Below are 18,612 nucleotides of genomic sequence, written 5' to 3'. Positions count from 1 at the left end.
TTCGGATCTCGCACTGCCCTTCTGTAAATTATTTGAATGCTCATTCATGTCAACACTGCCAATCAGAAGCTGGTTCAATCTTGAGATTACGGCTGGATAAAATAAGAGACAAGTTGTCTGACCTTCAAAATACCTTCACGATTAGGCAGTGCGTATTCACAGCCTTGCAGAATACAATGTCAATTATGAAATTATTTCCGAATTGCTTCACATTAGTTTTTATTGATAGAGTACCGAATGTGTATTCACATATTCAAATGGATAAAACGAGGAAAAAATAGTAATCGGTTCAACATTCATTACTCGAATAATAGAAATTAAATTCCAGCCCAGCCCACTGAAGGTTCGCGCAAGCTTACCGACCACGTTCTGCAGTCGTCCATTGTGTTCATGCCTCGCGTTATACGCACACACCGCGAAGCGCATTTACCGGTATTTGTAGTAAGACTGCCACAACCTACACGTAAACGAAAATTGCAAATTTCATTGACATTCAGTTGTGCTTTCGATTTCGTTCGGTTCGGTTCACAAAAATAAATCGTCCTGAAAACTGGTAGATACAGATTAGTAAAGTGTTTGAGCCTTGCTCTGCTCTCATCTGCAACTTGATCTGTGTATTATGATTAATCCTGTTAACTTTCACATCACATCGTGAAACTTGTGTTTCATATTTTGGTAAAACTTTCTGCTTTCTTGGAAGCAAATAAGTGATTGTCATTTTCTGTCTGGTTGTAGATTAGACGAATGACCGAAATAGTGTGTTAGTGTTACGTTTTTTTGGTAGTGGCATAGTATCTTAGTGCCAGTGTTTTTAAAGCGCCAAAAAAACAACCCAGAGTTGCTAGCCCGCTGTGCAAACTTTAGTCCTTTTCCTACAGATCGAGTCCATTGTGAATTTCCATGATGTCATCAAACGGCGATGATCTACCGGAAGACGGAGCGTTTGCTTCCAGCAAGAATAGTTGGAATCGCTACTACCATAATAGCGTAGTACAGCCACTGCTTACGGGTAAGTTCTATTCCGCCAATACTATTTTTTCTGCTGTCTCTTCCCCCTCTCACCCATACCTTATAATGAATTAGCTATGATAGGACTATGATAACACTTCAATATCAAACTATTCACGGTGATCGTGAATCATATGTGTTTAGCGGGCTGCTGCAGTGTGGGTTTCAACTCTTATGGCAATCATCTCAACGGGACGCGATGTAAACTTGACACACGCGTGGCTGTCACTTTGACACTGTGTTTTGCTTGGAACTGTACACGAGAAAATTGATCTCACGGTATTTGGTTTGCAAAAAAAAGAACCTCAATAACGCGAGAATTATTATATTCTGCATTATATTTTGGCTAACCTGTTAATTTTATTTTAAAGTTGGACAGAGAAAGGGTAAAATTCGCAAACGAAAAAAGCAGTTTTTTTCCACATCGTATGTCAGACCTTCATAAAAATCAATCAGCAGTACTGTAACAACATGCTACATACGCTGAATGATTTTTATAAAAATCTGACATACGGTGTGGAAAAAAACTGCTTTTTTCGATTGCGAATTTTTTGCATTCTCTGTCCAACCTTAAGTACGTTCGGTTTTGCTTACTGTTGAAAATAATTTGATCAAATATTAAATTTGAATTGGTAGCGGGCATAGCGTAGTTGGTAAATCGATTGCCTTGCACGCAGCTAACCTAAGCTCTATTCCCAACCCCACACAAGGAGTGAGGGATTTTTCTAAAAAAATATTTTAAGCAAATCTTAATTTAGGTCTTGTGCTCTTAACGCGCAAAGCGGTTTAGTCCTATTTTCCCTTTTGGGAATTTATTGCATAATACCAGGCGGTTGGTTCTTCAACCAAAGGACAATAATTCGTATTCGCTTTCTCGTCAGCAAACCAGAGCTATATTTGCTTCCCGGGACATGTGGCTTTAGGCGTTGACATATGTCGTGTGAACTGCTTGGAATTTTTTGTGTCTAACGAGTGGGGTATGTATTAGTTTAGATACATCGTCTAACTAGACACCCAGATGGTGCTAGTTACTGACGAGGTGAATTCGAAATAAAAAAAGGAAAACCTAATATTTTAAGGTTCAACTAAAAAACTTCGAAAAGCAACCATCTTGGAAAATGAAAAAAAGCATTTTTTTCTCACGCTGCTGGAAAAATCTTTATCTACAAATATTTGGGGCGTTGGTAGAGTACTATTGATTGATTTTCATAAAGATTTTTCCAATGGTGTGAGAAAAGACTGTTTTCTTCGTTTTCCAAGAGGGTCGCTTTACCAAACTTTTTCAGTTTAACCTTAGCTCGATAAAATGTGTCAATGATCCCAATATAACACCTCTATAATCAAAATAAAAAGTATATGTTTCTTAAGAAAACCAAGCAATATGGTACCTTCGCCCATACTGGTGCTAAGTTAGTGCCGAATTCTGATGAGACGAAGTAGAAACGCAAATTGATTGACTATCAATGATAAGTGGCAGCCCGCGCGGAGGAATTATGAACGTACATGTAAAAAGATGTACGTAATTAAATGTGAATACAAGTAAATTGCGCCGATGAGCATATTGCGAGACGTAAACTTACAGATTATGTATGTATTCGTGATGCACGTAAATATCAGAATCACGATATTTAAATTTATGCGATTTCTTTTTTTATGTGTTTAGGTTCGAGCATAAAAGATTAAACATGACACATAAATTGCATTTCATGAACATGTAATTTTTCTCCAGATTAATTAATTTTGTTGAATTGCTTCATGTTTGGAAATACGCCACCGACAAAATTAATACATTTCAGTGTGCACATTTAATAGAAAATTGCATCATAGATCATCATATCGTATTGCGTCATCATTTTTTCATTCATCGAAGAAATTCCGCATTACTGTGGGGAACTGGCCGTCTTTATGCTAGGGTACACATGATTAGAACTGCTAGGACTAGGGACGGTGGAATTTTAGAGCTTCAGGCTTAAATGAGAGGACTAATATTTAATTTCCCACGCATAGATCTGTTACTCCTTCAACTCCTTTTCAATGAGTGAGGTACGAATTTTTTTCTCAAAATGACGCAATACTAAAAATAATCAAAATTTTTAGATGGTAATAAAACTCACAAACACTACCAAACATTCTACAATTAGCTGGAGTTTGAGAGCAAAGCATTTTCAAGGTTTTATAACTTTTGTTATGACGGCAATGCGCCATGAAAATTTGTTGCATGTTTTTTATTGGTTTAATAATTCTGAAATCATTAGGTTTAACGGATTCAATAAAAAATGAGAATTTTTTCAGTCATGTAGTTAAAATACAAAAAAAAAATGTTTCAACGAATTCGAATTTTTATTCTTCAAAAAAAAAAGTCAATGAATATTGGAGAGGGGGCCCTGGTCAGCCGTACAACGTAACTTAGTCGCGATGCTCTCACAAGAGCGCTGGTCGGCACTAACGTCCATCTTCCAGATACAATTACTTTCGCCACGTACCTTTTTCTGCTCAAGATACTCTAGCGTCTTCTTGGCGTAGTGGGAGAATGTGGCCGTCCATTTCTTGAAAGTGGGTCTTCGAGAGCGGATAGTAACTTTCTTCGCCCAGTACGAACGACATTCCGCGTTAGTTCTTCGTCATTCACCGGCACTGCGATTTCACGATCGCTGTCTGCTTGTCCATGTGCTCGAGGGACCAAGTCATCTTCCGACTGATGATGTCTTCCATATTGAGGGTTCGGTGAATCAAGGTATGGGAGCAGCGATATTTTCGACCGGCGTCACTCAAGCTCGTTCCGTCCTTGTTGTTGAATAGCTTTTTCGACGCTTCCTTTTTCTTCTTCGTCATTATCTTCGCCAAACGGCCGCTACCGGTCTTCCGCTCCACGCTCAGGGACACCAGGATCCGGTAAGCTGTACTCACGGGCACGTTTTGGTCTTAAAAGTGGACTACCGTAAACTTTTTTCCGCGATGACCATGCGTTTCGTAAAACCGTACAACACGCTCGCGGAGTGCCCGCTGTTTCGACGCCATCTTCAATTGAACATTCCCATTTCTAGGGAGTGCAGAGAGTAATTCTTTTGGAGAAAAAAAAATACATTATTTAAATTACATTTTACATTTTAATTAAATTATTTAATTACAGAAAAGTATTGAAATCATTCTCATTTTTTATTGAACACCCGTTATTCGACGACGCCTGTTGTTGAATGGTAATCGTGACTACCACTCATCCTAGTGGATCTGGGCTCAATCCTAGACGAGTCAATCTTAACCCTCCGGCACTCGTGACTCGTTGACCTTCCGATACTCTAGCGAAATCTTCCAGCACCAGCAGCTGCTCATTCGGGGAGCCATCCGCGCGCGTGCCGGAGGGTTAAGAATGGGTCGCTTGGCTTCCATTTTACTTCGTAGCGAGATAGTTAGCTTCTTTTAAATTTGTGTATGAAGATAGTGGCGCTTTCTATCTCTGAATTTACTCTAGCACTAACATAAACCGACATAGCTTAGAAATTAGATTTGTCTACTGAATTTTTAAATATAATTTATCCAAAGCTATCCAGTGTATTCCAATTTTTCGTCTTTATTTCTGTTCATTTAAATTTTAATCCATTTATCTACTGTACTGTATATCTACTGTGTTTATTTAATGGCGTTTTTGCTTGAGCCTGAAACTGAGTCAGGTTCTAACCCCAATCGCTGTCAGTTCATACATTTTGACAGCAGTTGGGGTTAGAAACTGACTCAGTTTCGCCTCAAACGAAAATCACATAAATTTTAATCCATTTATCTACTGTACTGTTACTCGATGAGATCGTTCCGTAAAGCAAAACAAACAAACAAAATCTATATATGCCACTTTGCTGGTTATACACGAAAAAAATTGATTGGGTTACAGTGGTTGTTCGCTTATTTTTTATATGATTCAAGTTCATAATTCGGGCATTCACTGATTTGTTTTAAACTATATCGAATAAACGAGCCAAGAATTAAACAATGTTCATGTTTTAAGAGTTTAGTCACGATTTGCGTAAATTCTTTTCACGGAAACGAGAAAGTTTATTAAGTTAACTCGCGGGTTTTTCGTGCGGAGAAATGTGATCATGTTTATGATTTCAGTAGCCTAATTACAATTTTCGTAATTTATATAGACAATATCGTGATAATTTATTCTTGACTTCTCTGCCGGATTGTTTTGGTGATGCAATGTAATTTATGTTCGTGATTTCAGGAGCTAAAATCAACGGAGTCTGTTATTAGTGAAACTTGGAGAAACCTTTTCCCCGATACTTTCAACGGTGTTTATATTGGGATCTTATAGATGACCAAGCCTATTGTGTCGTACCTAACTAATGAATGCGGATCACTTATATTCAAACAACGTTGATCACATTCTCCGCAGACCTCCATCTGCCAGTTCTGTAACCAGACGGCCCAAAGAAAATTTATCTACTACAATCAACCTTAGCAAACAGCTTCCGATACATGATACTAAGCAACAGATAACTGTCCAACCAATATTTGCGGAACCTAATTTCCCGACACCCATAACCAGTTTATCCAGCTACGTAACATCGATTGCACCTAATACCTACAAACCAATAACCAACACCATCAACAAAGAACCAAACACCGAAGAAGACATATACACAATTGCGACCCATAGTAAGATGAAACAAACAAGAACATCCCACTGTGAACTATAAGAAACTAGTACCGATGACGACATATACATATACGAAAATGCGAATTAAGTGAACCTTAAGTTATAGTGGACAATGCTGAAAATAATTCACCGCCAAAAAGCATCGAAGGGCTGAGATATAGCATTTTTAGTAAATGCTTTCAAATCTTTGAAACATTTCGTACATTTTTATAATTACTCAATATCACAACCGTAACTTCACAAGGATTTTTCTTACAAAGCTTTTTCATATTTGGATTTACCTTATTCTGAGGTAGTTATTGAAATATTTATGTTCATGATCAACAGCTTTTTCGCATAAGATGTGATAGCATCAACGCTGCAATAACCTGTATAACATTCATAGTTGATTATATTTATTTATTATCGCGTCTTGTAATAAAATAATCTAATTGAAACCAATATAGTTTCTTTTTGAGCGTCTTGGTGAAATGCTGAAAAAATAAAAATATGAAAAGGAGAAATGTTTCTTCTTTTAACTCCACCAGGTATTTAATAAATTTAACAATGTTCGATTTTATAAATACCTGGTGGAATTGAAAGGAAAACATTTCTTCTTTTTATATTTTTATTAATTGAAACTATTTCATATGGTATTGAATGAATATGGCATGATTGGGATAGCCTAATGGATATTAACAATGTCGTTTCTAAGGCTGACTAATAGTAACCCCTCAAGACATCATGGTTGCAATAGCGTCATAATTACCATTTATTTGATATCTCTTTTTACCATCACCTGCAATAAAGTTGACCTTTTTAAGGATTTCCATTTTTTAGTGCGAACTAGAATTTATGGAAAGGAATATTTTTTAACACTTATGTTTATGTACTTTATAATACATTTTTAATTTCCGTCGGCCGATGCCTAAACGCCCATTACCAACACTAGATAGGCGACTTCACCTTCTGGACCCTAGATAGCGGCTCATCAATACATGGACCGAGATCAATGGACTCTATTTCCCTTCCTTCATCAAACATTCAAGACACAAAAAATGCTACAGAGTCTCATGGATCAATTTTCGACGGTATATGATCCAACTGTTAAAATTCACTTTGAATGGAAACTCCGGGCAAACCGTTAATCGCCAATTACAGATATTTCTAGTAAACTAAAAAGAAAAGTTTACTCTTTCACTAACTGCTGTGAGCTGTATCGAAAAGCAACGGTTTGTCCAGAATTCCCCTTCAAAGAGAGTTTTGACAGTTGGCTTATACTCCCTAATGATGTTCGTCGAGAATCGGTTAGAATGCATTCATTTTCCGGAAGCTACTAGTAGTATTATGTTGTTTAGTCAAATAGCTTCCAAATGTCTCCAAAGCATTCGATAAACGACATCCAATTTCATCAAATTCGTTTTCTATGGATCAACGGGCAAAACTACCGAACGATGGAGCGGCTGTTGAAGTTTACATCAACAACTTTCCGAAACATAAACACAGGATAAGCAGCCTCCTGACTATTGAGTGGCTTCTAATGTCGCTTTCGCTTGAACCCGAAACTGAGTCAGGTTCTAACCCTAACCGCTGTCAGTTCATACAATTTGACAGCAGTTGGGGTTAGAAACTGACTCAGTTTCGCTTCAAGCAAAAACGACATAAGAATGCTTCTTAAGGAATTCGTGTCACGTAATAATGCTTTTTTTGCAAGATTCTAATCGTTCAATCGAACCGTGACTCTGCTCATTTCTTAAGTTAGTCGAATTCGTTGCTCCTGGTATGTCTACTGTTGTTCTTACAAAAATCATTATTCGAATGAGTGAAGTGCATCACCGAAAAATATTGATGCAAGGGATAATGGGTCGATCAGGTGAATATTACGACGATACACTGTGTGATCAAAACGACCAAGGTAAAGAAGAAATACCTTCAAATTAGTTGAATGGCCTCATATGCCCTATCTACAAAAAGGGTCATAAACTCGGAATAAAAAAAACTGTTGTAGTATAAAGATCATCATTACCTCTTATAAGGTTCACTCCCGTGTTCTGTTTAGTAGACGTGTTGGCTAAAACCATTGTCGACGAATACCAAACCGGGCTTCGAGGAGGACGATAAACGACGGATGAGATGTTTGTTTGCTTTGTGACAAATCCTAGATGAATTTCAGGAATACAACTTGCGGACTCATAATCTGTTTTTGGCTTCTAAGGTAGCGTGCGATTCAGTGAAACGAAACGAACTGAGGCAAGTAATGCTTGAACATGGATTTTTGATAGGACTGATCAAGATGATCACGCTTGATGGGTAAAAATCAAGCGTCATCTTTCGACGAACATAATCATTGTGGCGTCGTCGAAGAAATAACTGATGCAGTGCAAAATATTTTTATTGTAAATTGAATGTTTGTTTGCTGTCTTTTTGTATGATTTGTCTTAGATAATGAATAAAATTATTTTCTAAAACTTTGTTGTTAAAAGATTAAAAAATAAATCTGTCTAGACATTTCTCAATTTTTTCCTTTAAAATTAAATAATTGACAAAACAAATGCCAGTTTTTATTATCAAACGATTTCCATGCAAGGTTACAGAATATTACAACAATAACCAACCAACTGATTTGATGGAGTAACTCGTAATACTCAGCCCGATGCCCTTATATTCGAAATCACTTATAGGCCAACAAGTTTAAAACACGGATATCACCAGGCAATAAAAACAAATCACGCTCAAACATGAAAAATACTCCCAGTGCAAACCGGTAGATAAGATTAGATGTCTGTAAGTGCGGCAAATTGCTACCAGTCATGGTGCCTGTACGTTCAATGTTCAGTAGTAATCAGATGTGATATGACTATATATTGCAGTCTAACGTAACATGTGTTTACAAACAATTGCGAACATAAACTCACCGCTTCATAACTGTGTGCGACTTTTTATATGAAAAGTAATGAAAGAGCAGAAACAACAGGGAAGGATCTAATTGAAACGGAACTACCACAATTGGTCGGTGTTAAGTCAGACCGGACTAAGTTGCAAAATGTTAGAAAGTGAGATAATGATAGCACTGGATAAAGAATTTCTTCAACTACCTTTCACTTTTTCCAGAATTGAAATATGTTACAATAAGCACAAATTATGTCGGTCTGACTTAACACCGAAGAATTGTGTTATGGTGTTTTACGGTTTTGCACGATGAAGATCAGTTAAACATGCGAGTGTAGCTTCCTTATTATTTTATTGCGCGTGAAGTCAATAACTAGAATATTTCTGTGAATTTTTTTAACATGGGATACATTTAGCGAACTTGACCCGTATACTTTTCCTGGGCCAAAAAAGCTACATCCATGACCGAAACCGCTGTCAAATAATCTTTTAATGTTTATACATTGTAATTGAACAAATATGGTACGAACTTTTTAAGAGTTGGGAATATTCGCTTTATCCCGTAAGCAGGGCTCAATATGTGTCCCAGTAATTCATTCTCACGCTCCTATCGTTACCCTACAAATTTGAACAAGTCGCCGCCTGTTATCTCTATCTAGCGCATTACATCAAATAGTAGTGTGCGAATTGGAACACTTGATCAACTTTTCGTTTTATGTGGGACAATAATTGATAACAAATCGAACATTAAAAATTATTGCAACGCAATTCAGCGCTTGTATACAGGATGACAAACAAAAGCATGCACTCATGAAACATGAAGATCATATTATGGCGAATACATGTAGTTCCGGACAAAACAATAACGGCTAATTTCTTCACTGGATGAAAACCAGTTTTCGGGTTGCTGGTGACCAGTTAACCGAAAACCGGTTTTCAACGACACCCAGATGGTGCTAGTTACTGACGAGATGAATTCGAAACACAAAAAATCAACATTTCATTTAAGTTAAGTTTTGTGCCCTCAATGCGCAAATTGGTTTAATCCTATTTTCGCTTTTGAGAATTAAGATTGCATAATCCCAGGCGTTTGGTTCCTTAGCCCTAAGTCAAGAGTTCGTTTTCGCTTTCTCGTCAGCAAACCAGAGCTTTTGTTTTGCTTCCCGGGACATCACCCAGGATAAGTCAAGTTGCTTAGACGTTCACATATCGTCGCTGTTGTGCTATCTTATGAAAAACGCCATTTTGCACATTTCGAGAAAAACGATTTTAAAAGTTTACGATTGAATATCTTGAAACTTATAAATGGTATAAACAATTCAAAGAAGACAATTGATGCTTCTATCTATTCTGCATTAATCTCTCAAATATTACAAAAATCGATTAACTACATTGCGAGTTTTCTCCAAAAATGTAAACAAAAGTCGATCTTACACGTGTCATAGGTGTGTATTGATGACAAAATGTGTATGACGTCACAATCGTGCATGGAAAATTTTCCATAGAAAAAATCATCAATTATTAACTTTTATTCATATCTTTGGCTTCATTTTAAAGGAAATGGATCAAGGAATCTAGATAAAATATTTATTTTTGGTTATAGTGTTGCCAAATATGCATAAAATGATTATGCCATTGTGTTTCTCAGATAGTTTTACACAAAAAATGCATCTTATACATAAAAATAATTTGAGCCAATCCCCAGACATAGTGATTTGAAGCAAAAAATTAAAAATTTCTCAGCACGTTTCTCGCTATATCTCAGTAACCAAGCAGAATATCAAAATTCCGAAAATGTCACTTTGTAGAGATTTTTTATACAAGTAATGTGGCATATCAAACTCAGTTTACCCCAAAATGGCGTTTGTCGTAAGATAGCACAACAGCGACAATATGTCGTGCGAACTGTTTGGAATTTTTTGTGTCTAATTAGTGCTTATTTAAGTACACTTTTTACGCGGTTGTTTTACGCGATTTTTTGCGAGGTTCTTTGCGCGATTTTTTTACGAGGTTTTTGTTACGCGGATTTTCCAATAAACGCGGTTTTTAAATTAACGCATTTTTACGCGGATTTTCCAATTAACGCAGTTTTTTGCAAAAATATTCTAAGTCCTTTTGAATGCAAGACTTTTTTCTGAAAACAAATTCTAAGTCCCTTTAAATGCAAAGAACTTTTGGCAGTTCTTATTTTGTGCGGATTTCGCAATTAACACGGTTTTTGCAAAAAAAGTTCTTTTCAATGCAAAAGACTTAGAAGATTTTCGGAAAGATGGAAGGAACGGGTCTGGAAGACTCCTTATGATCCGCACTCCAACAATATGGGTATTTTCGGATTGGACTTGACGAGTAGCTGCCAGAAATTGATTTTTGACGCCATTTTGAAATCCAAGATGGCGACGTCCGGTTTAGTCAAATTGCTATAACCCAATCAATATGGGTATTTTCGGAATGGTCTTGAAGAGTAGGTACCAGAAATTGATTTTCGACGCATTTTGAAATTCAAGATGGCGACTTCCGGTTTAGCGAAATTCGCTATAACCCAATCAATATGGGTATTTTCAGAATGGTCTTGAAGAGTAGGTGTTAGAAATTGATTTTTGACGCGATTTTGAAATCAAAGATGGCGACTTCCGGCGAAATTTGCTATAACCCAATCAATATGGGTATTTTTGGAGGTTGAAGTTGTAGTACAAATAGTTTTAATTAAACAGTTGAATTTACTTGAATTTAAGCAATGTGTTTAATTTGAACCAATTCAAACCCCCAAACTCACACCACATACATCTCTTTCTTCTCTCTCTTCCATCTTTCTTCTCTTTAAGAATTGAACGCTTGGTAGCATGCGTAGGATACTTCGATCTTCATGTGCAATTTTACGACAATATTCGGGGAATAGATTGAAAATGAACATAAATAACATAACATGTTTAAAATTAAGAAAATTTACAAAGAATGCTCGAAAACACAATATCGCTCCCAACTTCTACAAAACAAAATGTTTTGCAACAAAAACACATTGGATAATGTGTTTCATATTACTTGAAGTACACAACGAGAGGCAGCGCTTTATGTCTAATAGAAACGGGCTCCCCTAAGCAAGTTATATCCCGTACGAAAAACCGGTGTAATCGGGTTTTATATTCCATTTTTTGATATTCATTATCGTGTTAACTAGAAGGTGCTACATGCTCATTTCAAACTAAAGAATTATATTGCAGGACCATACCATTCGATTCAGTTCGTCGAGATCGTAAAATGTCTGTGTGATTGTATGTATGTGTGTGTCAATTAATGTTACTCAATTTTCTCAGATATGGCTGAACCGATTTGCACAAACTATGTTTTAAATGAACGGCACAACGCTTCCATAAGCTGCTATTGAATTTTTATTTACAGTCTACTTTCTACTTCTGCCGCAGTCAGACTTACAATCGAGCCAAGTGAACAACAGGGCTCTCGATCTAGTGTGCATTGTCTCGAGAACAAAGGAAATATCGGATTATTCTTGTCATCATGAGTAAAGTTGACGAAAAAGCTCTACTCCGACCCAACGCTGCGGTCGTTGACTTTAAATTTTGTTTAAAGCGACCGAGTTTTAGTGCAGTGGAATACCTTCTGAAGGTAAAAATGCAACTTAGGCTTGCGGAAGTCTTGTACCTTCAGTATCATCATCTTCGCAATGTAGTGTTAATATCATTCAACACGTTAGCACAAGTCGAGCCTTTCGTTTTGAAGAACAACTTAAAACACGTGGTTGAAAGTGACAACGTTGGAATTAGGATTCCCGTATATATTGAGAATGATTATATAGATGTAAGGTTATATGACCTATCACCTCGTACCCCTCCTGAGCCAATTGCAAAATGCATGTCGCAATACGGAGAAGTAGAATACGTTACACCCGATACTTGGAGAAACTTCTTCCCGGGTACTCCTAACGGCGTTTTTGTAGTGAGGATGCGGGTTGAAAGGCTTATTCCCTCCTACTTGGCAATAAAACTAAAAACTCACGGAACTACAATTATGCAAACTACGCTATGCACCCATGAGGGGCAAACTCCTACGTGCAAGTATTGTAATCAGACAGCTCATCATGGACAACCTTGCCCGGAAGATGCAGAGGAAAATGCATCTCAATCAATTGCCAACTCATCTACGGCAAACCAATCTAAAACAGAGTTTTCAATACCAATGCCTGAACCACAAACGGTGGCCAAATTTGTGGCAGCTGTTCAGACCATAATGACAACCGCAAAAGAATCATCCAGCACCTCAAAAGCAACTGTAAGCAACATCGGCAACGAATGCAGTAACAATGACGACGGATTTACACTGGTTAACAATAAGTGCAAGAAGCAAGGGAGAAAATCTGATCCCGGACACCAAGCCAGCTTCGACCGGGACGTGAAAAACAAAAGGGAATTAAATGACCCCCCTGACGCTGTTTGCCAACAGACCTCGCGAGAGAAGGTCTCCGCTCGCAATAAAAAGTTGCGCGCACGATATCCAATTAATTCTTGTTTGTATTTTTATTTTTACATGTATTGTAAATGTATAAAAGATCCACGGCTCCGTTAAGCTACCGCAATGAGCCGTGTCAAATAAACGAATTAAAAAAAAAATTTGATCCGATTTTTCCGAAATTACGGGTTGAAGAATGCGGTCACAGCAATTCCAAATAAATTCCCATATTAACTGGTAACACTATGATTTTTTTATTTCGTTTATTTGACACGGTTCATAGCGGTAGCTTAAGGTTCAAGTTACCTTTTTTGAGCATGTGTTAGTTTTGAACGCTGGATAGTATGGGTAGGAAAAAATGTGTTCAGCTTTGCCACCGGATTATACATTTAAACCTTTTAAAAACACTAAAAGAAGAATATCAGCCGATTTATCAGATCACAACGATTCAAATCATACAAAATAGCTGCTGGAAAAACTATCGGTTTCGCTAAATGGTGCTTTTGAAAAAGTGGCTGTGATTTTTTGTCACACTACCACACCGTGCTGGGGCACGCAACACAACAGCGCAATGAAAAAACCACAGCCACATTTTCAAAAGCACCATTCAGCTAAGCCGATGGCTTTTCCGGCAGGTATTTTGCATGAATTGAATCGTGATGATCTAATAAATCAACTGATATTCTTCTTTTAGAGTTTTGAAAAGGTTTAAATGGATAATCTGGTGGCAAAGCTGAGCACAATTTTTCTTACGCACACTACCAAGCCTTGAGGTAACTTGAGCCTTAACGGAGCCGTGGATCTTTTATGTGTTTACAACATGTGAAAAATAAAAATAAAACAAAATTATTGATTGTCCGTTGGATCTCGTGCGCGCAACTTTTTATTGCGAGCGGAGACCTTCTTTCGGCGCTCGCCTACTGCGTCATTGGGACCATTTATTTCTCTCCTGTCCTCCACAACAAGATCATCATCGTTAAAAGTGCCTTGGTGCTCGCGTCCAGATGTTCTTTCCTGCTTCTTGCACTTACGGGTGACCAATGTAAATCCGTCGTCATTGCTATTATCTTCATCACCGATGTTACTTACAGTTGTTTCAGGGGTGCTGGATGCTGCTTTGGCAGTTGTCAATATGGACTGAACAGCTGCCACAAATTTGGCAACCATTTGTGGTTCAGGTATTGGTATTGAAAACTCTTTTTTGGGTTGGTTTACCGTGGATTCGTTGGCAATCGGTAGAGATGCATTCTCCTCTGTATCTTCCGCGCAAGGTTGTCCGTGGTGTGCTGTTTGATTACAATACTTGCACGTGGGAGTTTGCCCCTCATGGGTGCATAACATAGTTTGATTAATAGTAGCTTCGTAGGTTTTGAGTTTTATAGTCAAGTGGGAGGGAATAGGTTTTTCGATCCGCATCCTCACCACAAGAACACCGTTAGGTGTACCCGGGAAGAAATTTCTCCACGTATCACGTGTAACAGATTCTACTTCGCCGTATTGCGACATGTATTTTGCGATTAGATCAGGAGGGGTACGTGGTGATAGGTCATGTAATTTTACATCTACATAGTCTTTTTCTATATACACGGGAATCTTAATTCCAACTTTATCACTTTGAGCTACGTCCTTGAAATTGTTCTGCAAAACGAAACGTTCGGCTTGTGCTAACGTGTTGAATGATATGAGTACGACATTACGAAGATGATGATACTGTAGATACATAACCTCCTTGAGCTTAAGCTGCATCTTCACCTTCAGCAGGTATTCCACTTCACGAAAACTCAATCTTATTGAGCAGAATTTAAAGTCAACGACCGCTGCGTTGGGTCGGAGCAGAGATTTTTCGTCAACTTTACTCATGATGGCAAGAATAATTTAAATGTTTCCTTTGTTCTCGAGACAATGCACACTAGATCGAGAGGTTGCTAGTTTTTCTTCACTTGGTTCGATTGTACGTCTGACTTGGGCAGAAGTAGAAAGTAGACTGGTAACACTATGATGTCTGAATAATGTAATGCATATTCAAATGGGTTCAACATTACTTGGATTTGCGGGTCTAGATCAAGAATGACCAATCAAAATAGCTTTGACCATATTGGTTACCTATGACGGCTATTGATGTCCCCGGGGCAACTTACCAAGTTCCTAAGCTCATATCACACCTATTTTGCAGCGAAGGGTTACGAAATCGAATTTATACACGCGAAGTCACATACACGTGACAAACACGTCAACATACAAAAGCTTAAACCTTTCGTGATCATCTACGCACACCCACGCCCGCGATCGCGCAAACTTCAGTAATAAGCTGAACGTTTTAGTACGTACGAAGTTACAAACGCGGTCTCAAACGCGACCCACAAACGTTTGAAGATCCCTACCCTCCATCTTAGCAGCTTGGGTCCATACATTCAGTTGGACCAATCAAAAAATAAAGCTCATATCCACTAGACAGCACGCTCCATGGCGACATGACTGGGTACTCTAGAGATATGGAAGAACCCAGTTTCTTCTAGAATCTTAACCGTACACGAAAAATTAAGTTTCGAATTCACACGGCTATAAAATAAAATTTATACATGCACAGTTACACACACACATTAGCACAAGCGACATACATGCACACACTCTATCGAACACGTTAACGTACAATTGCTCGAGCCCTTCGCGATGATACACGCGATCGTTAAGTTCCTACGCCCGCACATACCTGAACCGTACAATGAATATCACATTCAGAATCACGGCCTGCTGCAATTGGCCTAAAGCAGTGAAAATCGGTTAAAATTGAAAATAAATTCTTAAAAAATCACCTCAATTCATGAGAACACTATATATTTCTAATGGTATTCTTCTTCGGAACACATTCCGGGTTGCTATGATTATTAATAAAATCCACTTGTTTTGAAGTCATGCTGCTTTAGTTAATAATTTTTCTCAGCGAATTTTCACAAACTTACAATGTTCCACGAATGTGTTCCGAAGAAGAATACCTTTAGAAATATATAGTGTTCTCATGAATTGATTGATGAGGTGATTTTTTAAGAATTTATTGTCAATTTTAACCGATTTTCCATACTAATTTCCATATAAACTTTGAAATTTTTGGAGGGTCTGTAGACACAACCGATCGGTACCAAAATTTGCACAATTACTAAGGACCATAAAAGGAATCAGAGAGCTAAAAGTCAAAAATTGAACCAGTCTAATATACAGTTTTATTGAAAAAACATTTAACGTGCTTTATAAGCACTTGTAAAGTAATTTAATTTCCATTTAATTATATATTTGCTGCCGATCGCCTACTTGCCCAAAAACTGGGGTAAGCTAGCAGGATTTCCGCGTCAAATAATCTATAAAAAATAACGATCACTAAGTATGATTTCCTACACGGTTGGCTATCAATTTGCAGTAAGAGAAGAACGAAACATAAGAATTTAGTCTATGTAGACAAACGTAGCTTTTTACAATGCAAATGCTTGGATTCTTTATTCCCGAAGGATTCATAAATCCTAGTGATAAAGCGTATATCGCATTACCCCACTGGTATGGTAATAATAATATATCCTTGAGTTTTAGGTCCCTGTAGATATATTCGTCTATATATTGGGTACCAAAAATCCGGATACATAATTGCATTACTACAAGGTAGTCAGATGGTATAAAGTACTGTGATCAGATTTACAAAGACCACATGACCACAAGCATGCTGAATAGTAGGCATGAGACAATATAGTTTGAAATGCTTAGTCAGTACTCCGACTAGAATACTGCGGTTGGACTTGAAGAAAGGCAACAAATTCTATGACATTTTAGGATTACCAGTCAACAGATCGTCGCTGTTGTGCTATCTTATGACAAACGCCATTTTGGGGTAAACTGTGTTAGATATGCCACATTACTAAACTAAAAAATCTCTACAAAATGGCGTTTTCAGAATTTTGACAATCTGCTTGGTTATTGAAATATAGCGAGAAACATGCTGAGAAATTTTCACTATTTTGCTTCAAATGACTGTGTCTGGGAATTGGCTCAAGTTATCTTGATGTTTAACATGTTTTTATGTGTAAAACTATCTGGGAAACGCAATGGCATAATCTTTTTCAAAACAAAAATTCACGAATTGTGAGAAAAATGCAGTTTAAGTTTTAAACTGGAAATATAGTATATTTGGCAGCACTGTAACCAAATATAGCTATTTTTTCTAGATTCCCTGACTCATTTCCTTCAAAATGCATTTCACCGAATGTTTATAGACCATATGAACCCAAAGATATGAATAAAAGTTAAAAAGTGATGATTTTTTTCTATGGAAAATTTTCCATGCACGATTATGACACGCCATACAAATTTTGTCGTCAATACACACCTATGACACGTGTGAGCGCGACTTTTGTTTACATTTATAGTAAAAACTCGCAACATAGTCAACCAATCTTCCCAATATTTGAGATATTAATACAGCATAGATAGAAGCATCAATTGTTTTCTTTGAATTGCTTATAACATTTATAATATTTAATATATTCAATCTCAAACTTTAAAAATCGTTTTTCTCGAAAAGTGTTAAATGGCGCTTGTCATAAGATAGCACAACAGCGACGAGATATAGTTTTGTTTTAGCGCAAGTTTGAAAGTTACGCCAATGGTTGGTAAGTTCGGATGCAGCACGAAAGTCAATCTTGTGCTTCATCATCCATATTTTCCGAAGATTTATACGGAGCCAAACTTTAAAGCTCCCATTTCATTCGGCGGTCATAAATTGCACGAGCAAAATTCCAAAAATAGGAGCTAGCTGAAAAGAACTCAGGAAAAGTCCTCAGTGATTTTTCCGTACAGTCTAGAAAAACGGATAAAATTAAATCATAAAGACAGTCTTCGTCAGACGAGTATCCTCATGACTTTTTAAGTCTAGCAATTTCGGAAAAAGGCAAAAGGCCCTAGAAGAACACAAAACTCGAAGCAAACAAGCCCATTAGTATCGTATCCAGGGAGATGTTTAAATGACAAAGATCATCAGATATTAACGTTCGGTATCAGCTAGTTTGCCAACTCATGCATAATACCGTCAGAGCGGAGAGTTTCATCTAACACCTCTTCTCTGCCAGGTGGTGCAATTTTTTTTTGATTTGTGCTGCTTAAGTATTACTTCAATTCAGTGCCTCTTAAATCTTAAATCGATAATCGAAATATGAGCTGTTCCAACCTTTTTCATATAATCAGAAGGTGACCCATTATGCGGCAAAAAGGCTGAACAATACGTCGATTTCATGTTTGTGTTATCAATAGCTATATTGACAGTGACAGCAATATATCGCTAGTTGTGAGGTCGGATATAAAACATGCGTCAATAGCACTAGTCGCAAGTACACATGTACGAGGTACTTCTTACGGATTTTTATACCATTTTTTTAAAGCTACGAATACGCGGTTGAGTAGCTTTCCAACAACAGAAGTTTCCTTCGTGAAAATAAGTTTCTTGAACCAAACCTATAAAAGCTTTTCCTTCCTGCACTAGGCGGAATAGAGTCAAAGTTGTTGTACGAAGTTCGGACAAAAGGTGCTTGTCTTGCTAGGCATACATTTATCTACGTTATTCACGCAAATAACTTCCAATACTGACG

The 18,612-nt window shown here is 37.4% G+C and overlaps 1 protein-coding gene across 5 annotated transcripts in view; it reads left to right on the top strand.

The window, feature by feature from the left end:
• The first annotated feature begins 490 nt into the window (after window positions 1-490).
• The window catches only part of LOC131681232 (nicotinate phosphoribosyltransferase), a 60,159-nt gene continuing 42,037 nt past the window's right edge, over window positions 491-18,612 (top strand). For 2 of the 5 annotated variants that reach the window (XM_058961940.1, XM_058961939.1), the window contains exon 1: window positions 492-1,009. In XM_058961940.1, the coding sequence (XP_058817923.1) occupies window positions 901-1,009 (109 nt within the window). In that variant the 5' untranslated portion in view covers window positions 492-900. Of the gene's footprint in view, window positions 1,010-18,612 lie in introns of all 5 variants that reach the window. The other 3 variants (XM_058961937.1, XM_058961936.1, XM_058961938.1) reach the window with 3 other exon arrangements.

Source organism: Topomyia yanbarensis, chromosome 2, assembly GCF_030247195.1.
Source record: "Topomyia yanbarensis strain Yona2022 chromosome 2, ASM3024719v1, whole genome shotgun sequence".
Taxonomy (NCBI): Eukaryota; Metazoa; Arthropoda; class Insecta; order Diptera; family Culicidae; genus Topomyia; species Topomyia yanbarensis.
Note: the sequence above shows the minus strand (reverse complement) of the source record. Positions and strands in the feature narration are given on the sequence as shown.